Source organism: Rhipicephalus sanguineus, chromosome 5, assembly GCF_013339695.2.
Source record: "Rhipicephalus sanguineus isolate Rsan-2018 chromosome 5, BIME_Rsan_1.4, whole genome shotgun sequence".
Classification (NCBI taxonomy): domain Eukaryota; kingdom Metazoa; phylum Arthropoda; class Arachnida; order Ixodida; family Ixodidae; genus Rhipicephalus; species Rhipicephalus sanguineus.
Window position 1 is genome coordinate 10,318,620 of NC_051180.1, and position 27,633 is coordinate 10,346,252.

General features: G+C 46.7%; 1 protein-coding gene across 1 annotated transcript; it reads left to right on the forward strand.

Moving 5' to 3' along the window:
- On the forward strand, nucleotides 1-27,633 carry LOC119393193 (uncharacterized). Its single transcript, XM_037660040.2, has 9 exons — nucleotides 1-53; nucleotides 4,850-4,984; nucleotides 6,903-7,051; nucleotides 11,005-11,188; nucleotides 12,712-12,812; nucleotides 18,176-18,282; nucleotides 18,698-18,798; nucleotides 26,514-26,602; nucleotides 26,979-27,633. Exons 2-9 carry the CDS (start codon nucleotides 4,891-4,893, stop codon nucleotides 27,162-27,164), a joined length of 1,011 nt encoding a protein of 336 aa, XP_037515968.1. The 5' UTR covers nucleotides 1-53; nucleotides 4,850-4,890; the 3' UTR covers nucleotides 27,165-27,633.

Here is a 27,633-nt window from a genome sequence, read left to right on the forward strand (position 1 = left end):
CACGCCATGCGGCCGAGTCCGTCGGCCACCTGGACTCCACTGCTTCGGAAACGGTATATACTTGTAGCAGATATAGCCTGTATAGCAGGGGTGTCAAACACGCGTCCCGCGGACCTTCACTAGCGTCGTGGCGAGACTTAGCGCGTGGAAAACTGGACACAGAGAAGAAGACACAGGACAGGCGCTGTCACGTGTGGGATAGCTGTCCCAGCTCGTCCAGTACACCACTTCAGTCCTTCACTAGCGGCCTGGCCCACACATGACTGTTTTCGTTCCATATATTTTTAGAGCGCAGCTCTTAGGCACCCGTTCCTGCGTTGAGCGGCGTCGTCGTCGGCTTTTATGTTCCTGAGACGCTCCTGTCACGGGCCCGATAGCAGAAATACTCGGCAAATTGGAGAATAATTTTAAATAAACAAAAAAGCGCAACACCGAAACCGAAACCCAACCGAGCATACTGTCTTCGCGTGACGTATAAGTGGGGACAAAACCGGAAATCATGCAAGGCATGCCGGTCCCGCCAGCGCGTAGTGTGCAAGCTGCGAAAGCGGCGAAGAGCAGACGCTCAGTTGAAAGGTGACTTCGTCGGAAATCTTGTGTGTGACTGACCGTGTCACGTGCACAAGCTGAGCTGTCGGAAAATGACAGCTGCGATTCCAAAGGCATTTGGAGGCCAACCATAATGGCCATTCCTCTTCGATGAAGTTACAGTGTTCTAGAAGTCTAGCACACTGTAGATGAAGTGGAACACACCTGTTCAGCTCTTTGCTTTCCTGGTTGCGCATTCCACCGCCAAATGGCGCCACCTGTCCAGCCAGCTCAAGTTTGTGGGTCCGTGATCGGGTAAAATGCTATCGCTGAGAAGTTCGCGGACTAATTCTAAAGCTTCTTAATATTGCTATGGGAAGAGTGCATAAGTTTGGCAATTGCGGCGTTCAACATCGCGTTGGTACGGCCGAAGGAATTTAATATAAGCCAAATATGAGCCACCTTTTGCACCATTAGGTTACGTTATTTCACACGATGCGCAGCTCACCGTATACCGATAGGCCCGGTCAGGGTGCACCCTGTATATGCTACGGAAAGTGTTTCCGTGGTGTTCACGCATGTGCATTCTTGAGCCGGTACCGTATTACCGTACTTTCCGTGCGGCAAACCGGCATTGCTAGCTAAAACACTCTAATATAGAGACGCAGGGTAATCGCTAGGTGCGAGTGTTTCGTGACTGCCAATGGGGAATCGTGTGCAGCCCACAACGCGACACCACTTGCCACCCATCGCACGCATTACCACAAGGAACTGAAATTCACACGCCCAGCCAACGAAGCGCTCGCCAAACACTCGCGATTGTTGCCTTGCGGATAGCAGACGCTCTAGGGGCCCCTCGGTTCCGTCACTTCCGCTTAACAAAAATGACGTCACGCACACAATGTTGCCAATAATTCTGGGAAGCGAGGTGGGGAGAGTCGGGGCAATCAATAAAATTCATTTGCAATGAATCTGCTTATGTGGCATAAATAACGGGAACGTGAAAAGGAACGTACCCAGCGAATTTTATTGATATCCATGGACCACGAAAAATCGCCGGAGTTGGCCTTTAAAGGGGTACTGACACAAAAATTTTTGCCTCGCGTTTTTTTGCTGCAATGTGTTGCCGGGGGCCTGTTAGTCATAACACGGCACATCGTTTGCTGCAGCGCGCGACAGATAATTAATTACAGGCACCTCATTACCGACCAGTTTCGGTTTCAAAAACGACAAGCCTACGGGTGCAACTATCACCACCTAGGGCTCCAGCGCTCGATCACGTCAGCACACAGAAGTGTGACGCACTTCCGCGCTGTTCGCGTCGTCTCCTCGCATTCGCACGCTTGCCGCACGTGCTGCGCGATGTCGTCGCCATCATCGTCCTCGTTGTCATCGTCCTCCTCATCGTCGTCTGTTGGCGACGATTTCCTTGAGACACCAACAGCGCAGCGGCGAGCGCGTCAAAACAGAAATGGCGGCTACGACGTCATCATAACTTGTACCGGCTACAACGGTTACGTAGGGGAAGTAGGGGGGTCACCTCGGGTCACCTCCGAGGGTGTCAATGCAACTGGTGCGGCCTAGAATGCTGGATCGCGCACCCGAACTTCAAAATTCGTATAAAATACATTCCAAGCTTTATTCGCTGTCGATATTTTGCAGATGGTACACGCACGTACACGGAAATCGATCCAGCAGGCTATCTCGGCCGCGAAATTTTGTGTCAGTACCCCTTTAACGCCTGCAATGCTTCGTGCCTGCTCGCGCTTCTTGTGACAGCGCAACGCATGCATCTCGCGCACGGGCACGAGAAAGTGGGTTGACCTGCGAGGCTTGAAGGGACACTTTGTGTGTGTGTGTGTGTGTGTGTGTGTGTGTGTGTGTGTGTGTGTGTGTGTGTGTGTGTGTGTGTGTGTGTGTGTGTGTGTGCGCGCGTGTGTGCGTGCGTGTGTGTGTGTGTGGAATGCTCTAGCGGAATTTTAGCTTTTGCATCTAGCTTTCCGGGCACAAGTTCGCCCATAATAAACAAGTTTTAGAGCGCAGATCTTAGGCGCCCGTTCCTACATGCATGCGTTGAGCGGCGTCGGCGCCGTCATAACCGGCAGAGCGAATGAGGACAAAAGAGAGCGAACGCGGAGTGCAGCGGAGGATGAAAGACGGTGATAGCGAGGAGAGAGTGAGTAGGATCGGGAAAGCCAGTGGCGGGACGACAGGTTCCGCGGCGCCACATTAGTGCGCGCCGTCGTGCGGTCACCGATGACGTCATCACTAAGGTATGCGGCGACGGCGTCCACCAATGCCATATATGGAAATAAAGCGCTGCATGAACAGAGGCCTGTCTGCGGCGGCTGTTGTGCAACGCGCTCACGCGCTGTCTTCCGCGGTCTCCCGGCTAGCGAGACAGTCGCCCCTCAACTTATCGCAAAATCAAAACACCTAAACAGCTGCGCTCAGAATTCGCATTAGGCGGTATCAGGCATTTTCAGGAAGGATTGTAATCATCGGTGAATTTTTGTATTTCTTTTATTTATTTTATTTTATTGTTTTTTGTCTTGTTTTGTTTTTTGTGAGGCACTCCACGTGCTCAAAGCTGAAAATCGGGCTATAGTTGGTTTTGACTTCAATTTATTTTATTTATTTATTTATGATACCTCAAAGGCCCCTAAAGGAAGGGGTTTTACATGAGGGGTGGGCATATCTACAAAAACAGTTCTTCTATGATGCGTTTGAAGATGGCTAGGTCGGAATGAAGCACTGCCTTGGTGGGAAGGTCATTCCAGTCCCTTGATGTCTGGTTGAAGAATGAGGAGGCATGGGAGACAGTGTGAGCTGGAGGGGGGTATACGGTCTTTTCGTGGTTGATCCGGCTTGAGTGGCGATGTGCGGGAGCAATGAGATTGGCGGGGGGTGGCTTGTGAAAGAACTTATGAAAGAGGGAAAGGCGAGCGACTCGACGGCGTGATATAAGGCTGGGAAGGTTGGCTTGGGATTTTAGTTTCGATGAGCTAGAGTTGTAGGAATAGTCCGAAAAAATGAAACGTAAGGCACGGTTCTGTACTGATTCAAGCATGGTAATGTGATTTTGCTGGTATGGGTCCCACAGGGCACTTGCATATTCGAGCTTCGGTCTTACTAAGGAGCAGTAGCTTAGAAGTTTGACTGAGGGGGGTGCTAATCGGATATTACGTTGCAGGAAACCAAGAACGCGAATAGCAGAATTTGTTATGCTGGTTATGTGGGTGTGCCATGATAGGTCAGAAGTGAAATTAATTCCTAAATACTTGTAGGTGTTAACAGCGGATATTAAAGAGCCACTTATTATATAATCGCGAGCAGGGTATGACTTCTTTCGATGAAAAGTGAGAAGGGAGGTTTTTGATGCGTTTAATGACATGAGCCACTTGCGGCACCAATCTTCAATTTGACTGAGGTCAGATTGTAGGGATAAAACATGGTTATTATTGTTAATAGGACGGTATAGCACGCAGTCGTCTGCAAACAATCGAATCCCGGAAGAAATGTTAGTTGGAAGGTCGTTAATGTATATGAGAAAGAGCAGGGGTCCGAGGACTGTTTACTGAGGAACCCCGGATGTAACAGGTGTGAGAGAAGAGGAGTGTTCGTTAGCGTAGACAAATTGCTGACGGTTAGACAGAAAATCACGTATCTAGTGAAACACAAGATAATGAAGGTTTAGGCGAGAGAGCTTTAGGAATAGGCGGTTATGGGGTACTTTATCAGAAGCTTTTTCAAAGTCCAAAAATAGCGCGTCAACGGGGGTGTTAGTATCAAGGCTAGAACTGGCATATACCAGCATATTACCAGCGAAAATCAAACGGACGAAGAAAGATGCACACAGGACGATCTCTGGACTGCAACTGAAGTTTTACTCTCGACCACATGAAATAGACTGATAAAAACCACAGAAAAAAAAAACGAGAAAAAGAACATCTAAATTGATTGTAGCGTCACCATTCCGTGAACTACTACGCATCGCCAGCGTCGCGCGTGCACCCTTGCAAGAAGCTTTTTTTGTGTGTGTGGGTACACAATTGATGGTACATTTACGCACCTGTCTGCCTATATGTGCATAGCTTCACAGATGTCTCCGGGTGCGTAGCCAGAACATATTTTTTTCCGGAAGGGGAGGGGGGAGGGTCGACCACACCAACGTTACTAGACTATGTACTAGAACATAGTCTAGTAACGTTGGACCACACCTCATATTTTATGCAGCGTTCGTGCGTGCGTTTGTACGTGTACCTGCATATATGCACGTGCAAAATTGACAAATTTCGGGCGTTTCTTGGTCTAGATACAGAGAGCGCCGGGGAAACGGAGGAAAGGGAGCCGTGGCGCGTGATGGACGTTTCGCAGCGCTACCTGGCTTGCGTGTTCGGAACCTGCGGAACCGCATGCGCTTTCTGCACACGGGTACAGCCTGGCTCCGGAATAGGTGAGTGCTCTACAAATCAAGTACTCTTATCAATGAACTTGCGGTATGAAAAAAATTGGCCGCGTATCTGTGTGCTCCGCTGCAAATGCCGTGTAAAGACGATAGAGGAGGCGCTGCGTCTACGCTGCGTGAGATATGGACGCCATCTGGCAATACATCGGGAAACATGAGCTTGTGCAGAGGGTTTCCTTCCTCCGTGGCAGAGGGCGTTCGTCGGCGCGCATAGCACGGTATTTTCAGTGCAGCCGCAGCCTAAGAAACTAGGGTCTTTAGAATTATGTAGCTATGTATTTTCTATTAAAGGAACACACCACCTAATAATTACCTAGTGATGTTGCACCTCAGATATGCGTAATATTTACTTTTTAATCGACAACGTTCACAAGTATGAACAGCCGTACCAGTTCAAGATGGGTGGGCGGTAAGCAAGTGGTTAAACTTTGGCCGGGTGCCTGAATCGGGTGACAGACAGACAAACAGAAAGACAGACAGACAGACCAAAATTTCCACGTTTAAGTTCCCCAAGAAAGACTATCGTCTTTAAAATTTACAGGCTCATTCCAGTGCCGCGCGTGTGAAAACTAATCATGGAATGCGTTAATTTAGCTAGGCGTCGTGTTGTTGACAGGAGAGCGCGTGAGCTGTGTGTTGCGAATATACTATGTAATTTTCAGATGTGCAAGGACTGTACTCAAAGATAATTAGTTATTGCTACTCAATTATAGAACTCTGTGCGAGGAAAGTGTGAGATATGAAAGGCGTGTTTTTGTAAGGCCGCCAGGGCGTGTGCCCTTGGCGCAGTAGATAGCATGCTCGGCATCTGTTGTCGCGGACCGACAGATCGTGGGTTCGACGCCCGTTGACGAAACTTTATTCTTTGCTATCATTTCCGTGACGGAAATACGTCACCGAAGTCTTGGTAGACCCCGGCATAAAACACTTTCGTGTTAAAATCATGATTAGAGCCGGAATCGAACCCAGACATTCCGCGTGGCAGTCAAGTATTCTACCACAGAGCCACGCGAGTGCTTGCAAATGCTTCAGAAAAATACCCATATGATCCATTTCGGGGCAGCGCCGATTGTGGTTGCTTAGTTGTCTATCCGCTTTTATAACAATGTAATAAATATTACATATGTACTGCTACGACTCGGCAAGGTATGGTCAAGCGATGCTCGATCCCGGAGGAATACGCCGACAGTTACGATATGCACATCATCGCACCGTTGCATGCACTTCGTTTCGATAAAAATACGTCTGTTCTTGCGTTTACTCGATGGTATATAGTTAAAGAATGGTGACTTGCATTCCTCATGATTTTGATTGCATTTTCTTTTGAGTTTTGGATATACCTTGACTTTGACCTTTATTTTACTTCGCGCACGCCAACCTGCATAGGTGAGTTTGTGTGTACGCAGCCTTGCAACTGGCTTATGTTGAAGAGAGGAATTGTGTCTGTAGCGGCCATGTGGATTGTTCTTGTGCTGCTCAAGGGCACGGGTTCGATTCCCAGCCGCAGAGGCTGCATTTCGATGGGGGCGAAATGCGAAAAAGCACTGGTGTCCTCAGATTTAATTGCGTGTTAAAGAACCCCACGTGGTCAAAGTTAATCCGGCGTCACCCACGACGCCGTGCCTCATGATAATTTCGGCACGTAAAACCCCAGGAATACTATTAATTATTCCGCTCTCTTGCTGAGCTAGTGGATTTCCCTTACAAGTATGAAATACTGTGTGCAGGATACCTTGAAATCTATTTAAGTATACTGCAATAATATTCCCCTCTCAGGGTGTATAGTTCAGATATGCGTGGTGTAAGCCTCTACTGAAACGCAATGTTTTCCTTGACGAAAACGCAGTTGTCTGTTTCACCGCGCACCACCGTAACCGCATCGATGTTTTGGTTTTTTCGTGCGTAGGCGTGTCTCTGCGTTCCGTCGAGTACTCACCCTTTCTGGTGGGCGTCGAGTGGCGGCGCGTGCTGACCTTCTCGTCGCTAGCGGCGACACTGCGCAGGCGCCACTCTGCGCACCGTTACCGCATCGGCGTCACCACCTGCTGGTCGTGGGTGAGTGCGTCGGACCTGACAAAATGTGCACTTGAAAATGGAGAGCAATCGTTGATCTAACACTAATAGAAGTATTGTCGTCGTCGTCATCACCACCTAATCCCTTGCCCTCCTCGAATGCACTTCTTATATTGCGGTATCAATTATATGAACAATCTCGACGCGTTTTTGCCGTCGGTGTCATGTTCGGTATAAAGTCCAAATCGATAACACCCCCCCCCCCCCCCGCGCTTGTCGTATGTTCCACCCGTGGGTAAAAGCGCGCCGGAGGAGGGAGGGGGGGGGGCTGCGTCGCTCGAGCAGCAAGTGTGAACGCTAACCATAAGGGCGCGGTCCCGAGCGCTGGCGCGCGCGCTATCTCGGCAGACATCACCAAACGGTTCGTATGCCCTTCTACGTGCGGTGCTCTCACTGCTTCGCGTTGAGACAAGCGAGTGCACGAAAACTGCTCTCCCTGGAGTGGCCGTATTCCCTTACAGCAGCGTTTAACAATGGAGCTGTTAAGGCCGAGCTCAAACGGAGTATTGTCCAGCAGACAAGCTTAAACTGCGCGAGGAAGACAACACGTAAGAACATAGAAACACGCACTATGCCATACATAGCATACCCATGTATGGTACAGTATAGCAAGGTGTGGCAAAGGGAAGGGAGGGTGTGGAGGAGGGAGAGCATAGCGCAGTATAGCGGATGCGATACAGAGGTTGGAGACATATAAGTAGCCAAACGGAAAGTAGTCAAACAATGCTAAGCTATGCCCATGTTCGGCTAGCTTTGCATCACTTTGCATTTCATCGCTGAGGCTTCCCCTCAGCTCCGCTTTACGTCTTTAAGTCAGTAAAGCCACGCATAAGTTGTAGAATTACACGAGATCGGATCCAAAAGAGTTAACTGTTAGCCTTCCTTCGTATAACATCATAATTTGTTGTTATCGCATTCATTGATTCGTCCTTGAGGCGAAACTGTGATTTCTTTTTTGTTTAACTCCGATTGCGTTACTATACTATACTCGCCGACAACTTTTCTTGGCACTGAAGGGAAAGCTACGGGGGCGGAGCGTCTGCACATGTACTGCTACGCGAAGTAGTCCGGTTTGGCGCGCGTCTCGTCACGCCGTGGAGTGTGATGGCTAGCGTTGCACTTCGACGCAAACGCTGCTTAGCGTCTAAAGTACGGGTAAAAGGCGCGACTTTTTCACGCACGCAAAAACGCAAAGTGAGAACGTGTAAAGTAAAAGAAATGCAGATATCTCGCTTGTGTGCGCTGCGTTCCGTCACAAAAAGCTACATGTAGAAAATGAAGGAGCATTTTATATATGTCACGCAGAAAATACGGACGCAATTGTGGGACTACATTCATTAGCGGTAGGATACGTGCATTGTGGCTCTGTAGCCTTCGCTTCAATGCCAAGAAAAGTTGTCCGCGAGTATAGATCACCGTTCCCTGATCTACTCATTACATGAGCAGCTCGGTTCCACTTCTTAATCCCTACACTAGAATATCAACCCACCCACATTTACTATTTGAGGCATTCATCCTGCGTCGACGTCAACTCTTCACAAATAAGCGCCACTTCAACCGCAATAAAGCAGGGTGTCCTTTTTTTTTTGCAAAATGCGAGAAGACTGACTGCGACAGTTATAACGCCGCGTATAAGCACCATCGAAACAAACACGCACGAACTGAGGGTTTACTATAATTCTTTGTTGCCCTTTCGTCCTGTGTCACATGGGCAGGCGCCAGTGGTATTGAATATGACGTAACAATAGGCCCAACATGCAGCCACAGCCGAATTATTTGTAGTCGACGAAAACGTTCTTTTAGTTCAAGAATAATTTAACAGAACTTGACATTGAGCGAGATGGTGCATAGCTTTTGGAAAATTAAAGCGCGAGATAGACATTCAAATTACATTGGACCTATTTTAATATCTGTTTTTCGCTTTAATCTTCCCCAAAACTTAAGAACAGCCCTTCCAACGTGACATTCCGAGAAAGGGTATTTTCTTGGCACTGTTCGTATTGGCCGCGAGATCGAGCGGAGTCACCGCCTGGCGGCTTCCGGCTGAACCGCGCCTAGTGTGGATTGCTCCATGCGTCGTCTGCTAGCCACGTTGTGTTTGCATGTGCGCGTACGCTATGCAGGTCCTCAAAGGCGGTTTGTTCCGTTGCGTTAGTGCAACTTTAACCTCTCGTACGTATGCCTAACACGATGTAAAGAAGTACTTGGCCTTGATCGGCTGTATATGTACTGTAATAAGATCATTGAGTGCACTTGTCGAGAGTGCTGCGTGTGGTCGTCGTACCCTCCGTTCACGAGAGTCATATCAGTGTAGGTGCCGCTCTGTGGTCCAAGCGCATTGCAAAGTGCACTTGGCGTTGTCCTAAAGATGAGAAGAATTGAATCTCCTGTGAATATAGCCTTTTAGCGGCTCCGTGGTAAAAAGAAAAAGGGCTCTCATGCACATGCGCGTTGTGGTTAGGTGTATCAATTCGGGACTGTCGTTTATAGGTTACGCGACGAGTTTTAGTTGTGTACGGTCCTGGTGCCTCTACAGAGAAATATTTCTGTCAAGTCACGTCTGACACTTCGGTACGTAAATTGTCCCCTAAACAGAACAGAAAATGGAATGACGGAAATCGCAAAACTGAGTTGCCTTGCGCAATTATAACTTGTGGCGAAATACATACAAAGACAGCCCTGTACTTAAATTAAGATACGCGTTAAAGAGCCTTGATGGCCAAAATAAATCCAAACGGCGCACTTTACATTTATGTCGCAGTAATTTCACGCGAAGCCACATCTTTTTTTCTTTACATGATCTTGAGCGCTTGTGTTGCGTTGTTGCAGTACATTGACGGAAGGCAGCGGACATTATTCGCATGAAAAAACGTACTTTGGTCCCGTGAAATAACCGGGCCGTTGTTCCATTACCGTCGTGCAAGTAATCAATCGAAGAAAGTTCCGTGCTGTACATTTACCTTTCGTACTGTTACTGGAATAAAAACAAGCGTGTGCGTGTTAGTCTCCGTAGCGCTAAAGCGCTGTCCGGCTTTCCTCAGTAAACCCATCAATTGTCCTACATTTCATGGAGAACTGAATAAGAAATGCGGATGAATATTTGAGCACGCAGTGCACATAGTGCTATTTGAACTCATCGTGCAGGAATATGGGCTTTCTTTTTGTTGGGGGGTATCCAGATGAACAAGAAGTAAATAGTTAATTCAGTCGCACTATACAGTAGTGAGTAGTAGGTGGGACCCAAGCTAAACATGAACAAAAAGAAAACGTCATCCATTGCGAAAACGCCGACTGTTGCCGAAGGTGCACCTTCGGCAACAGTCGGCGTTTTCATGAGCAACCCATTCTCATGAGCAACCCGTTCGTTGGCAGAATGTGCTTCTCTCACAAGTAATAGTAACGTTCAGCGCACATCGTTCATTAATTCGGGAACGAAAAGCGCACACATTACCAGAATTTAAAGCTACAGTCAACGCATTTTGCTTGCCGGAAATTGGGTCAAATCGGTCACAACGAAGTGCTGTTGTGCGCGTTTGTACACGCGCCGACAACCGCCTATCCACACTAGCGCGGCGACGGTGCTGCCACCTGTAGCCCGATCTCGCGGCGAATAGCTAACACTGGTTCGAGCAGCGGAACTGAAAACGAGGGATCAAGAGAAGACAGCGACGTCCTTGTCTGTCTTCTCTTCGTTCTTTCCATTTCGCTGCTCGAAGCAGTGTTGACTATGAACCAACTAGCTCCGGCGAATACCGCTTTGACTGTTTGTAGATTTACACCACATGCGAATGGATGTAAGTGTTCCGCGCCTTAGTAAGCAGAGTTCAAGCAGAGTTCAAGCTAGAGCAGAAAGGAGTACGAACTTTTCAACAAATATAATGCGAAGGATCCCATGAACATGTGAGTGCCTTCTTGTACGCATGCACCACTCCCAGAAAGAAGAGTCTTGCACTCTACAATGCGGACCCGAGGAACCCGTCACTCTGTCGGGACCCGCGGGCTCGTTCAGCGTTCCGGCCGACCTTTACAGCGGCAGTGTTCAGCTGCGGGTGCGAGGCTTGGGCCGGGACCGCCCGGGTGCTGCCGTCTTTCGGGCGCATTTCCGCAGAAAGGAACTCGGTGAGTGCTGTTCAGATGTGCACAAAAAGAGGTTATTTGCACGCTACTGTACGGCTGCGTAACGAAAGAAACTTGAAGAATACCCGGAACTGAGTCGAAGATCCGCCGCCCGTATATGGGAACAGGGCTTATGAATATTCTGTGTTCTGTGCTCTAACCAATTGAGCTACGGTGGTGGTCGCCCCCTCGTCCACACTATCGGGTATTTGTGTGCATGAAAGCTGGGAGTGTTAGTCAGCGCCATTCGTAGCCATGACGGCGGTTATGGAAACACTTCTTTTGCCAGATGGCGTCACGTACATAAATACCCGATATGTGAACGAGGGGACGACCGCAGCTCAGTTGGTAAGATCATCGGGCGCGTAATCCGAAAGTCGCAGGTTCGGTAGCTGCCGGCGGCAAGTTGTCTTTTCATTCACTTTACTTTCTTGTCATCTATATATCACAATTACTACAATACACTTAAAACAGTCCGCTACACCTTCCTTGGCCTCATTATCTGCTGGGTTTCATTAAGGTTGTATCACTTTTTAGGACAACATGTGATGATGTTCTACGTTTTTGCTATGTGACCTGTGCCCTTCTTATGTCCTCCACAGGAAGATCCTGTGTTGGTAAATGCTCAGGTATGCCACTCCGATTAGGTCCAGCTCATTCAATTTGCAACGAGTTATTACTTTAATAAACGCGGCCTACAGCGACCGGAAGTGATTCCCCACTATAGGAAACGGGTGGCTGTGTAGTAGAGAGACCATAACTCTTCATAAAAGCCTGCATTCAAATCAGCCTTTTGACTCATGCTCAAAAATATTGTAGAAGTTGGAGTACGCGGTAGAGCAGTGACGGGTTGACAATACTCCGCCTCCTATATAATGCCACCCGCCACGGTGGTCTAGTGGTTATGGGGCTCGACTGCTGACCCGAAAGTCGTGGGATCGAATCCCGGCTGCAGCGGCCGCATTTCCGGTGGAGGCAAACATGCTTGAGGCCCGTGTACTTAGATTTAGGTGCACGTTAAAGAACCCCAGGTGGTCAAAATTTCCGGAGCCCTCCACTACGGCGTCTCTCATAATCATATCGTGGTTTTGGGACGTTAAACCCCAAATATTATTATTATTAATTTTATATATGGAAAAGTAAACTAGAAATTTACTTTACAGTTTATCTGATCCACTTGGCTAAATAGTTGATTGCCTCACTTGTTTGGTCGAGCGCCATAAATGGGGCGCGTACGCAGGCAGTCTGCTTTGTGGGCTTGTGTTAAGTTCGGCGCACTGTCGGGTCAACGATGCATCAACGATGCAATCGAATTGTAAATTCGATTTTTGTGAAGTTTGGCGGCGTCTACGTTGTGGGACGCGAAAGATCTCTTCATGAAACAAGTACGCGTAGACTTGTTTTATCTTGGGACCTTGGGGATGCTGTCCATAAAACGGATGGTGTCCCATAAGACGCTGGTGGTGCGAGCTCTGCGCCCTCACGCTGGTTTTTATCCGCCATTTTTTTTTTTTTTGCGACGCAAGAGCCCAGCAGACCGTGCGATGTCACCGTGAGAACCTTGGGCTGGTCCGTCGTGCGACTCAGCTGGAAGGCCCGACCACATGCACAGCTGGACGGCTTCGAGGTACCCCCTAATTAAGCACCACTTGATATGTAGCGCTTTCTCCAAAATGCACGCCACAGTGGCTTAGTAGCTGTGGTGTTTTCAAGTGACATTTACAATAACGTTTGTCGAACTTGACTCGGAGCCAATCCATTACTTAGTTTTCCTTTGTTCAAGGGGTCTTTTGCCCCAGTAACCCCTCTTGTGCGTGTGCGTGTGCGTGTGCATGTGTGTGTGTGTGTGTGTGTGTGTGTGTGTGTGTGTGTGTGTGTGTGTGTGTGCGTGTGCGTGTGCGTGTGCGTGTGCGTGTGTGTGTGTGTGTGTGTGTGTGTGGGGGGGGGGGGGGTTGTTGTTGTTGTTGTTGTTGTTGTTGTTGGAATGGTTCAGGCTCTCCCGACTGCGCTGGTTTCCTCGCGTCCAGGCAGGCGGTCGCAGACCTCGTCCTCAAGAATAGCTGCTGTTGGAGGGAACCGGACTGAAGAACCGATGAAGCGTACAAGAGGTTTATTTACTTTTGTACAGTTTGACAGTTCGTCCCAGAATGTCATTTTCATGCATCCGCTTCCGTATTTTATCCCCTTAGCGGTCCCTAGATGTCAGACCTAGGCAAACAGGGGACGACGTTTCCATCCAATCAGGCGACGAATCTTGCGGGTCACTTTGCTGGCACCGCCCCCAGCACACACACGCACCCAGCGACACTGGTGTTGTTCGGAACAATTGCAACCATGCACCTCCTGGTACATGAGAAACAGCCGGGCGTCTTCGCGCTCTTCCTTATCTCCGCAAAGTGAAGCGGCCGCCTTTATTCCGTCCCGGCGCTCCGCGGCAAAGGGCGGCTCGCCGATCGCAACAGTATGTATGTATCAGGCCCGTAGCCAGGAATATTTTTCGGGGGGGGCGGGGGGGCACTTGCTGAAAGCCTTGACTTTTTGAGGAAAACGCCTATTTTCAATATTTATTTTCGGTAAAACACCATGTATCATAAATATTTCGGGGGCGGGGGGGGGGGCTCTGGCTACGGACCTGGTATGCATGTATGTAAAAATTTCAGTGCTGGGCAGTATCGAAGATACATGTATCTTAGATACTATTTTAGATACTCTATGGGTATCTTGTATCTGTGTCGCGATACTTCTCGAAAGACGAGTATCTGTATCTGTATTTCCGATACATTCGATAATGTATCGTGTATCTTAAGATACAAGATACTTCTATCGCAACACAACCGTGCGAAACAATAATCGCTGGCCAAGCTCCGCTTCTCAAGCTGGTACTGGTGCCACTAAGCCATCTGAATAAGTCTTAGGGCAGTGACGCAATTTTATTTTTCCGCCAGAGTACCCCAGTGAGGGAAAGATGAGGAAGACAAGCGCGTGGACACCTACGCTCAGCCCACGTACGCTCATTAATATGTTTCATCATTTAGTACCGACAAACCTGCGAAAAATTCAGCTGTTATGGGTACCAGGCCACTGCGGAATATATTTAAATGAGATTGCGGACTAATTAGCCACAATATCTTTAAGGGGACCCATTACACCGATTATATCCGATACTGCTTACGCGACAGCAATGAGATTTCGAAATGCGTGTCTGCATAATGAAATAGGCAAATTTTCATTGGATTAATTCAGCGACTTCTAAGATATTGGCGGAATAAGCAGTGGTGTGTATCACGGCAAGTAGAAGTTACTTTAACCAGAATACGCTGCAGAATTCCGAAGTTGAATTATTACTTACACAAAGCTGCCCCGCCACGGTGGTCTAGTGGTTATGGCGCTCGACTGCTGACCCGAAGATCGCGGGATCAAATCCCGGCCTCGGCGGCTGCATTTTCGATGGAGGCGAAAATGTCTGAGGCCCGTGTACTTAGATTTAGGTGCACGTTAAAGAACCCCAGGTGGTCGAAATTTCCGGAGCCCTCCACTACGGCGTCTCTCATAATCATATCGTGGTTTTGGGACGTTAAACCCCAGATATTATTACTTACACAAAGCTGGACTCAGCGCGTCTCCGTTATGTCAGTTTTGCGGTGAAATAGAGACAATAGAGCATTTCCTTTTATTCTGTCACCGGTATTCTAATCAGAGAAAAAGATGCCTCGTCGCTCTCCTTCAAAAGTTTGGATTACAAAACAATGTTCCGCAAATTTTATCATTTGGTGGCATTACGTTAGGTTATAGCCACAAGGAGGTCCACTCTGCAGTGTTTTATTACATACAGGAAACAAAAAAATTACCATGCTAGATTATATTGGCTTATTTTCATTACTAATTCCAACCCGTTGTTACATCTGTCAAACATCACACCTGATAGTTTGACTGTGTGCTCTGCAGAATTTTCAAGTATTAGCTATGTTTTTTTTCTTTTCTCTTTTAGTCTAAAAGTACAACGTTTATCTTTAGCGTCATAAGTATTTACCTCAAAGATCCTGCCGCCCGGTTCTTGGCCCATCCCCCTTTTTGGGTAAGCGCCATCAGTAAGGGGTCATCATCATCATCATCATTATCATCATCATCATCGTACCTTTTGTTTGCTCGATTTCTTTTCTTTTTAGTTGCGCTAATGCCGGAACACTTGCCCTTAGCCACTGTCCTGCGCCGCGTCTATCGCGCAAATTCTGATGCTGCTGCAGTCTCGTTATTGAAGATTCTCTTGCGTCTTGCTCCGTAACGAAATGTGATGTGTGCAAGAATGGGGTTCCTTTGCGTCGCGTGGATTTTACATATCAGCGATTTGAAGGATCTCGTGGATGTAAGTTTGACTTGCATGCCATGAAATAACGTATATGCAAATAAGAATCTAACAATGTTAGCACCACTGGTACTGTTGCTAGATCTAAAAGAGCAAGCGTTTACCGAACAGAAAATATCTTGGCGTACCGTACCTTTCACTTCTTGCTACATTTATTCAAAGAATTTATGAAATCATAATTTGATTATTAGCACAAGTGCTTTCTTAGCTGTCATTTTGCATCCCTTACATTACCTAAGTCTCTGCACTGTTTTTCCGGTCTGGTCACTGCAGTATGTCTTTTGTAACGCGCTCCCAAAATAAGGTCTCTGATTTATACTTCTGTCTACTTTATTTCCACTACTGTTTACACATTTACACGTTGCCAAGGCGATTTTCAACACAAATATATAATGATGTGGGCGTACCTTGAGTAAACAGTACAAAACATTCTGCTTACCGCTTAGGAAAATAGCGAAATTGAGTTTGCATTGTAATAATGGAAATCATTAGGAGCCATCTTAAAAATGTTAGGAAGGGGATTCGAGAAACTTTGTTTTACTGAATGCTCTGTTTTGCTCATGAGCGTCCCAACGAGCCGTTTCAGGCAATTTTCCATAGGCACTGAATTTTCTATTGTCTCAAGAGGTAAGTTGACAATACTTCATGCTCATAGCTATTAAGGGCGCCGTCTGTATTGTGTTTCTGTACTTATTCGATGTGAATGTTTGATACACAACCACCTCTCTATTTTACTTATATTTGTTTTCCTGTTTTTGGCTTTCTTAAATATTTTTCGCATTACTAATCGCCACGTAATGGGAGCTATAAGTGGCAAAAGCGCGAATAGCGGCGGTGTCCTGCGACGCTTTATGGAACTATACAATACGTCTGAGACGGTTCTGTGTTGCACATGTTCTCTCGTTGAAGAAAAATTGCTAAAAAGATTGCACCTTAGTGAGTATATCAACAAAGAATCCTTTACGCCGGCAGATAAGTAGAATATGAAAATTCATTGGAGTTTTACGTCATCTACGTATACACCAGGGGTCTCAAACTGAGCTTATACCAGCGGGCCACAGTCGCGAAATCTAGTTGGGAGGGCCGGGACAGTGAAGATGGTGGCAGAGAGTTTGAACAAAATGACGTTTGAAAGGGAGCCTTTCCCATATCTCATATATACGTCATTTCTGAAGGGGATTTGGAGTCAGGATTCGAGAAACATCGATAGCGATGTACATAATGACTGATATCTCGACACGGATTCTGAAATATAGGGTTTTTGTTCCACGGTTATGTTTTAGCACATGGTGACCACATGTTCCTCACGAAAGGAATGCTTGAGACCAGTCACGTCTGTGCCGCTCACGAACATACTTATTTAGAAAATAAAAACAAATGAGACGAAGACGGTCATGTGTGCGGGCCGGGCCGCTAGCGAAAGGTCTCAAACACCTGGTACACACCATGCGTCCCCCCCCCCCTCAAAAATAGAAACAAAAATGTCGCTACTAGCGTTGTTACTGCTGCTGTACACCTGTCCAGTTATACGGTATTGTGCAAGCTGTCTTTTACGGACAAGGTAAAAGTCCACACCGGTATTTGCGCCGTCGTGAGAAGGCTTCTTATTGAAGTTATTGTGATTGTAGGGCAACCTGCTAGATGGTCGGCAAGCTGTGCGAAGCAAGTGCCGCTGTCAGGGAAGTGTACAAAGAGTTGTCCTGTGAAGAAGCTAAAACAAACCCCAATAAGTTATTTTGGAAGGAAACTAATGTACTTTGAGCAAGAAGGGAAAAACTCTTGAGATACTAACAGACATTTAAGTGAAACAAAATAGGTTACAGTTAAGAAATTTTGAAGCAGACAGTTTCGTGCATAGGCGCTTGCTGCTACATTATATGGATCTATAATAACAAATTTGAGAATGTATCGAAGTATCTTAAGATACAATTGCCAAGTATCGCATCGGATAAAATTTCGAAGTATCTTTGCCCAGCCCTGGTATGTATGTATGTATGTATGTATGTATGTATGTATGTATGTATGTATGTATGTATGTATGTATGTATGTATGTATGTATGTATGTATGTATGTATGTATGTATGTATGTATGTATGTATGTATGTATGTATGTATGTATGTATGTATGTATGTATGAGAGCTAGGGGCATGTATATTTGCATGTATTGACGATCACCAGGCAAGGGGTGCCGCCCCTTTAATTTTGCTGGAGGATCCCGGGCCCCCTCAAACACACCCCCCCCCTTCAACCTGATTTTGAGTCCTGTGCCCACCGCCTCGGCACTCGTGACGTTGTTCTGTCATCTGCTCTTCGGAGCTGAAAACGTTTACTGTGAGTTTTTTATTTATTAGTGCTACCACGGTCGCGAGCCGCCGTGGTGCTACATTCAGTATGAGAGATACAACTCTTGGCAGACTCTTGAGTATTCGTGAGAAAATTTACGGGAGTATATAAATGAAAAAAGATTGATGAACTTGACAACTCAGTGCAGAGCAGGACGTGTAGTTGCGAATCGTGAATAACGCAAGTTGCCAGCTGCTCCCAGTGATTGCATGCACTAAACGAGGCGGCAAGCGGTTCTTGACTCCCACGAGTCCAGTGCGCATTCGCTGAACCACTTTCCAGGTGCACTGGTGCAGAGCAGACAGCGCGCTTCCGCGGGGCTGCTCCGATCTACACCTTCCGCGCAACGTCTCCTCCGTGGTTCTCATGGGACTCGTGCCGTTCATCAGGTAGTACAGCGCAGCAGCAAACCATTCAAATGCACAATGGTTAACACTCTACACCACTAAGATGGCTGCCACTATTCACAAAAGTGTTTCATGGTACTTAGAGCCCGACATATCCGGTTTGGCGTACTCGCTTGGCACTGGGACAGGTATCTGAAGAACGTCGGAGATCCGTGTTGAGCCGTCGTACTATGCTGCCGTAATCAAGAGTCAAGACTTCCGTAACTATTCCTCTATAGTCATCGTTACGACCAACGACATCGAGCTTAAAGCGATGACAGTATAATATGTGCTCAAAATCAGTTCATATGAGAGTTGCGCGGGTCCGTGTAAATAGCATACTTCTTCCCAATCTTTTTTTTTTCGTTTTATTCAAGTGTAGCTCATCTGTACTCATACAGTTTTTTGCGGCTTGCAGGTACAAGTACAGCTTGCGTTCTTTTCGGGGCGACCCAAACAGCTCGGACGTACTTTTTAGCATGCCTACCACGGCCACGCGCAGAGACCGTCTCAGCTTTGGTGAGATCACTGCACAGCGTTGTCATTCTTCTTCTTTTTCGTTTCTGAGGTGCATGTTTGCGCTAGTTCTGTAGACATATTTAGACTAACAACAGCACGAGCGTAAAACTTGGACCGCAGACAAACACATCGCCGTGTTTGTTCCTTCTTTTCACTGATAGTTTTACGTAGAAGGAGCACGTATGTGGCTGGCTGTGCTCATAAGAACGAGAAAATATAAACAATTACAAGGCAGGCATTATAGTCTGTTGCTCTCGTATTGATTCAAAGCGCTCAGTGCTTTGCTTTCAGCACCTTCATAGTGAATCACACGCACTTCAAAACCATTGGGTCAATGACCTGTGAAGGAGGACCTTCTCTTTCAGCTGCTCTTTCATCGTTGCGCTTTCAAGCGATCCACTCGCATGCTGCGAAGATGCAGTGTTTGATGTGCGATATCTCGTTTTGAGATGCGTTTATAAAGGACTGGTGTCTACCAAAGAAATGGGACGCGATTATGTGGCGCCACGTGGTTGAATTGCCAGTAGCTCGTGTGCAGGCTCTTGCTTTAGCCATGTACAGAGGCAAATAACGTTCCGGCTGCGTCGTTTTATAAGCAAGTCGATCACAATGTGACTACGCCGGCTTGACGTCATCATAGCCGCCGTGTTCGTGTACCTGTCACATGCAAGCTATCAATATACGTTCGTGTTCGTGTACCAGTCACATGGCGTCACATGCAAGCTATCAATATACGGACGAATCTTTGCTACGCGCTTGGGGGAGCCTGGCGTGTATTCGTATTTGGACGAGCTAATAATAAGAATAAGAAGCTTTAGAAGGAGTAAACACTCCTGTTGAGGCTTGAAAAAATGACATTAGCCGACTTTATATTAACGAGACAGTAGCGCGTCGCATTGCCTAAAGCGTATCGCAGTAATACTACCGCGTTTGTATGTTCGCCTTTCCATTCGTCCGAAAAAACATGGCTGATCCCTCCGTCATAGGAATCTGTAAAACACGAAAGTGAAACGTGTCTTCACAGAAGTAGTGCTTATTGTCTAGTGATATATGAGAGCTTGTACAACGCCTATTCGTGTTTGGCAGCTACAGCACCGTTCGACGTGGATGCACTCATGTTGACGCCTAGTGGTACGTCTACATCGCGACGACTAACGCCCATGGTCATGAACAAACCGTTGTGGTTCCACGTAAAGATGACACCAACAAGCTCATAATCAACACTGGTACTCAATATACACTTCTTCAAAACGTCGACAATGAAGGAGAGAAACGGCGTGGTTTGCGCTTTCTAGTAATGGGTAACCGACGCCTGTGCTCATGCATACACTACCACACTGCGCTTCAGCAACACGGGAAGCAGAGGTTCGTGTTTGCAAAATATAACAGCACGAAGGACGGGATGAAAGACACAGAAACCACAAGACGAGTGCTGACTACCAACTGAGATTTATTTGATGAAAGTGCCTTCTTTATAGTGCCACATGTCACCACCGACAACACGCCCCACTCACGAAACCAGTAATAGCACCAATCATGAACGCTATCTCATAACAAAACCTGAATCAACGCACAGTTAACAACCGGAATAGCGCACGCAGATTATACAGACGCGCATGGCAATTGACGAAACACGCTTAAAGACACATTATCACAGTTTAACATGTAAGTGCACACGTCTCGTTAAACCACTGTATTCCGCATGCTCCTCCCAATCAGCACAGAAAGCAAGATATTACAACGTCTAAAACGTGGCACCTGGAAAAGACGATGAACCCACAACCGCAAAAACGAGAGTGCTCTGTCATACAGAAGATGATCAACAGATGAAACCCAGCCCTGTCTAATTAGAACTTAAAACTTAAACGTTGCTCATACATGGCCTTCCGAAAAGGCCATATCGTCTTTGGAGAGAAATGCGCACTTACATGTTAAACTGTGATAATGTGTCTTTAAGCGTGTTTCGTCAATTGCCATGCGCGTCTGTATAATCTGTGTGTGCTATTCCGGTTGTTAACTGTGCGTTGATTCAGGTTTTGTTATGAGATAGCGTTCATGATTGGTGCTATTACTGGTTTCGTGAGTGGGGCGTGTTGTCGGTGGTGACATGTGGCACTATAAAGAAGGCACTTTCATCAAATAAATCTCAGTTGGTAGTCAGCACTCGTCTTGTGGTTTCTGTGTCTTTCGTCCCATCCTTCGTGCTGTTATATTTTGCGAATGTCGCACCAACTTGCCCAGACAAAGTCTCTGCTAAGAGGTTCGTATATCTTGAGCCGCAAACGCGTGCGTCCCGCTGGCCTCTGTCTCGCTCCACCGAGGCACGACATTCGCCCGTCGCCTATTGCAGCAGTTTTGTTAGTCGGTGCTCTCGCAGTCGGACCAGTCGGTGTCGGGGAAATCCCGTTGATGCATGTGGAAGCTGCACTACTCCGATGAGCCGGCGCACGCTAACACGAAGCGAAAGGCAGAGAACGTAACTGCGTCTAGGGCGCCTCCGCGACGCCACCGCGGCCAGTGTCCCTCGCTGGTATCGAGACGCTTTAACCATTACCTCCGAGATCACGCGCAATCTCGGAATAAGCGCTAGTAAGTGTCGATCGTGACGCATTACTTCTTTTCACATCTCACAGACGGCGGCACCGCCCCGCTCCGCCCCCGCCTATCTACACCACCAATAGAGAGTACCGTGTGAGAGAGAATGTGTGAAAGATATAAAGCGCGTTCGTGAAGCGCGTTCGTGAAGCGTCCAGAATCTGTAAGGTAGTTTAGTCAATAAAGAAAAAAAAAGTAAGGTAGTTTAGTCGGTTGAGCGCCGGGCGTTTACCGTGGTGGCCGCAAGGTCGTGGGTTCGATTCCCAGCGACGGATATTTTTCTTAGTTTTTTTTCTCACCCGTTGGCGTCCATTTTATCAATGTCAAATCCGCGAGAAGTAAGTCACTGAAGTCTTGGTGCACCCCGGCATAAAACACATTCGTGTTAACAAGCAAGTCCCTTTGGAAGAACTTGCTGTTAGGCGAGTTGGTGAGACTTCACAAAAGGTGTAAACTGCACAGCAAACTAACGACACAAGGGCTGCGCTTACCTTTTTTTCTGGTCTATGTGGTCGCTGCTTTGCGCAGGTTATAGTGAAGCAAGGACTTGCTTGTGACATTGCGCCGGCAAAAGCATATTCGAGGAGCTTTCACGGCGCAAATTATTGGAGGTTTTATTTTTGGACTTGTTTTACTTTTAACGAGAAAACTCTTTCTCTGCACTGTGTTCATGAAGACACGTGATCATGGTTAACGCGCATAAAAGACGAGAGACCAAAGCAATGTGCGAGTGCTCAGCTAACAATTGCGAATAGCAACTAGAGGACAACCAGAGCATTCAGAAAGAGCATCGAGAAAGGGATAACGACAGCATACTGACGCGGACCCTCCGTTCAAATCTAGCTTGGCGCACGCCCTGTGTTGCTCGCTCCCAACTCGCTCATTATTTAAAGGGGTGGTGCCACCAAATTTGTGGCTTTCGCGTTCTTTGCTGTAAGCGTTTCCTTTAGCTCCAGGAAGCATGATGCACGCACCAAGATTCATGTATTCTCGTGAAATAATTTATTATCACCTTCTGATGTGGACAACTTTCGGTTTCGGTTCCTGGGCGCCGAGGTTGGGCAGTGACGTAGAAGTGTAGGGGCTTGGTCACGTGACCACACAAAGCTGTGACGCACTTAGCCAGGAAGCGATCGAAACTCGGCGAGTGATGTAGCAACCGATGCTTTGCCGGTACTATAGTGAACTAGAATATATTTTAGTTAACTACAGCGGGTACGTACGTTGCGGAGGTGGCGGAGGTCCGGAGGTCACTCACGTCAATACAGCAGATCTGGTGTGACGTGACCACAACTTTCCTTGACCATCCTACAGAGCTACGTCAGTGTTGGCGCGCTAGCGATGGGTTTCAGTCGGGAAAATGGGCATTTAGGTACACTTTGAAAGTGAATTAAAATATATTCTAAACGTTTGCTGTGTCCGACCCTTCGCGTGGAGTGCCTTTACACACAGAGGAAACCCACAACGGGCTTGTTATAGCCTCGAAATTTGATGGCACCATCCCTTTAACGTATGTCACCACCTTTTTGTAAACTTTTTTTAAATTTTGACCTTTACAATATTATTTTAAATGGGCTTATAAAGGATCGTTTTAAATGATGTTCATATGCAGAAAAGAGTGAAAAAATTCAGAATGGGATTTGTTATTGACAAAACATTGCCCAAACTCGGCCTTTACGCGAACGGTCATAACTTCAGAATGGGGCGCCGGAATTGCACCTTTTGGCACAAAGGTAGCCAACTTAACACACTGTGCAATGAACTAGAATGTTTACCATTTGATGATTGGGAATTAAGTTACAGTAAAAATACGAACGAAAACAAAAAAAAAGTGGCGATCTTTTTTTTTTTGCAATGCTTGAAATAAAGCATTTTTACATAAAAACTTGCCAATCGTTTTTGTTGATCCTAGTTCATTGCACAGGTGAGTAATAAAGAAACGAGTATACAAAGTTTCATTGGAAAACACTTATTGCTTATGAAGTTACAACTGTTTGCGCAACGAAAAAGTCCAAAAGATCAAGTTTTGAGAAAAACGAGTTTAAAGTTTTCCAATGCTTGTACAAACAGGATGATGATGCCCTAAACAGTTCCAATCCACCAGGCTCATAGCTAGGGCCCCCTTTAGATGCCACGAGCTCTTTTTTGGCTTTTTTTTTTTTGCTGCCCGTCTTTTCTTCCGGTGTTGTTTTGCTTCGCCAGTCGACTGACGCTGGGCTTTTCTTACACGGTATTGGTGCCTAGTGTAGCATGTTACGATTAGTGTGGTGGCCAGGTTCGATGCCTGCTTCTCTAAAAACAGCTGCTACACTTCTGTTACCGTCATAAAAACAGCAGTAGCATGAAGCGCGCGCAAAGTAAACAACAGAGACGCTCGTAGCTTCCCGCGTCCCCCTTACGGATATTTAAAGCAACGTTTGAAAAAAGAAAGACTTACAAGTTGTCTTTAAATAGGTTTATACTTATCAAACCAATATATAACAGAAAAATTATCGCTAACTTATCAGTTTCTGTTACCACATAACAATAGTTTCGGTTTGGCAACCGTTCACTACATGTGAAAATTGGCTATAACTTTGGAACCAGATAACAGCCTTCAAAGGATGTAAGTGAAATGAAACGGCTATTGCCGAACCCGCTGACCCTCCAGCCGAAACTGTCAGGGTAAAATAAATATTTGTTTTGTTTCCTATATTGTAGTACGAAGTTTTTCACAATATTTATTACGGTAGCCAGAAGTTCTCGTTATCCATCATATATATATATATATATATATATATATATATATATATATATATATATATATATATATATATATATATATAAAGAGAGAGGAGAGAGGGAACTACATTTTCGCTGAATTTGACGTGATTTTTTATATTCATAGGGATGATTTGATGATTTGCTTTTCAAAACTGTTTGTTTTCAATCAAGGAAGAATCTGCACAAACAGATTGTGCACGTTGGGCCGTCCTATGCTGCGACAACACAGCAGTGTTTAATAACATTTTGGAAATATTACCGCAAAGTTTAAAAAGTACACCCAAATTTAACCTGATAATCTGAGCATTCCATCAGCAAACTTCCCAGTCTCAGTTTGGCGTTGTAGATACGATGAGTATGAAGAACCTGCTGTGACTCTATTACCTTAAATTCTCACTTATTAAACAAAACATATGGCTGACAAAGCAAGGTTCTTCGCAGAAGTCTTTAGGATAAGCCGAGTGCCAATTTCATTACTGTTAGATCCCTGTAATGTAAAGTCTTTCTTAAGAAGAAGACCAAGTTCAGTCGAATAATACTCAAGCAAACCACATTTAGCTGGGTGTGCATAGTTATAAGATTATAAATGACTACGAATTTATATAGTAGGTGTCGTTCCTTGCCCTCCTACTTTTCGCAGCTTGGGTGAGGGGTGGACGGAAAAGCGGTGAAGTGCTCGTAACACGACGCAACAAATGACGCGCAAGTGATCCACCGCGTAATTATCATTTACGCATGACCGCGTAAAGAAATAATAATAATAAACAATTTGCAATGCGGTGTATTATTGGTCATTGGTTCTTTGCTATTCGTCAAACATTTTCGGTGTGCCATGAAATCGCCTCCTTCTTAGGCGACGTCACGAGTATGCGAAAACTCGCGGCATTAAAATGAAGTCTGTACAATAGGCAGCGCATTACTGTGCTGAACATTCTAAAAAGAGACAGGGCGTGCAAACACGGACACAAGAAAGAGATCAGGACACCACAAACGCCGGCGTTTGTGGTGTCCTGATCTCTTTCTTGTGTCCGTGTTTGCACGCCCTGTCTCTTTTTAGAATGAATACGTACCAACTAGCTCAGCTCTCTGTTATTCTGTGCTGAACAATATTTTTTTTTCGGAATAGCCACACAGTGTCTCTTTCTGAACGTAATTCAAGAAGGCTGCTCGCCAATCACATCGCCCGCTACTTCCGCTACATCGCCCGCTGCATCGCCCGCTACATCGCCCGCTACATGGCCCGCTACATCCATCTCGCCCGCTAGCGGTCGAGATGGATTCATATGTGTATAATAGATACTTTCAGTAGTAGTATAACGATGTTGAGCGGCTCATGCGCGTATAAAACTTTCTGTGAACTCATCGTTGCTGACAGAGAGGTAGAGAGAGAAATAAACATTACTAGGAACAGACATCATCCTTTGCAGGTGGGCAGCCTTCTTAGTCCAGAAAAACATGGACGCTGATCATCTCCCTGGTGAGGTGGATCAAGTTACGGGGCAAACTTGAAAGCTGGGCTTCTCAATGTGCTCGACTCCACATCCTTGTCCAAAGCCGCCGCCACCGCTGCAGGCTACCATATTGTCACGTGGTCGTGACGTCGACGAAGGCAGCAGTCAGCACGTCCGAGATGAAACTCTTTATTAGGCCGAACTTGTGGCCGGGAACTAGTGGCCGCGGAGACAAATTCCTGGACTGTCTTGGGAGGGTTCCGCATGAGCCCAGCGAAGAGCTCTTGCCTTACTCCTCGCATGAGGAAACGGACCTTCTTCTCCTCGGTCATGTTAGGGTCGGTGTGGCGGAAGAGTCTGGCCATTTCTTCCGCGAAGATTGTCACTTTTTCGTTCGGGAGCTGACCCCTTTCTCCAGGAAAGCGGCGGCCCTTTCTTTTCGCACGACGCTTGTGAACGCTGCGAGGAAGCTGGTCCGGAAGATGTCACACGTTGTCAGCGTAGACTCCCTGTTCTCGAACCACGTCCTGGCGCTGTCTTCCAAAGCGAAGTACACGTAGCGTAACTTGTCGCTGAGGTCCCAGTTGTTGAAGGCCGCAGTCCTCTAGCCCCGGTTGGTATGCCTATGATCTATGATTACAGTAACCATCGTATACTGCGCATAACGGAGGCGACAGCACACAAGAAAAGTAAGGACGCAAAATATTTCTTGTGTGTTTTCGTTTTGTGCTGTACTTACAATGGATGCATAGCAACCGATCCAGCTTACTATACTTCTGCAATTACAGCGAGTGTGATCTTTCGTGATTTGACGCTAGCTGCTCCAGTGAATTCGGATGACTGTGCAAGTTCTGTGCGATCGTTAAGACATTTTGCGTGCATGACCTCGCGGTGTAAATATTACAGAGCTGTTCCTGTACACGGAGATGCTGGTGGTGTTCTTGCTGGCTGGAGCGTTGACCCTGGTGGCACTGCTAACAATTGGATTCATCCTGGTCAGTCAGCACTCATTTTTCACGTCTGTTATATATCTTTCAATCTGTCATGATTTTAGTTTGTTCTGCCTGGCCTGAAATTACAGCAATCGGTGACGCATATATATATATATATATATATATATATATATATATATATATATATATATATATATATATATATATATATATATATATATATATATATATATATATGTGTGTGTGTGTGTGTGTGTGTGTGTGTGTGTGTGTGTGTGTGTGTGTGTGTGTGTGTGTGTGTGTGTGTGTGTGTGTGTGTTGGCGAATGTCGTCTTCCTGCCTTGGCTCTGGTTTGTTCCTATAGCTTTGCTGGCTACCAGTGGCACTCCACAGGCACAGCTAAAGGGGATATTCGCAGATGCGTGCCTTGGGCCTGACGACCTTCCTCGACGTGGAGCCCAACGAGATGGCAGCGGGCCCGGGCGGTGCGCGCGAAAGCCAAGCGCAGGGCGACCACAGACGCCACGTTCCTGGCGTCGCCAGGAGACGGCGTGCGGCCGCAGCTGCCGCTCTCCCCAGGGTTCGGTCACGGGGTGACAGCTGACAACCACCGGACGCCCTGGTAACACCGCGCTAACATCGCGCATCATCTGCTGCGGCAGCTACAGAGACGAGCCTCTCGAGTAATGGACAGATATTTCGACGGTGCAAGTGGACGAGTGCTGCGACGCAAATGCTTCCCGTCGGTGATATATTTGGCGTTTCAATAGGGAAGCTGGGGAAGGGCTATTCAAGACTGATCTACGCTTTACGTAATAGATTGTACGCGAGAAAATTTGGCCTGCACGAAAAAGCAAATTGTTCATTTCTTTCGATCTAGAGCCACCGGTCGTAGATATTTACAAAACAACGCGCCGTCACTCGAAGACACCAAGTAAGCTAAGGTTTACTGCAGCTTATACCGCATCACTTTTTCATGTTACAGGCAAGACGATATTGTTTACAGCACTGGTATACTTCGGTTATCTTTATTTATATAACGTACCCTCTTCATACCAAGATTAAACGTAAAC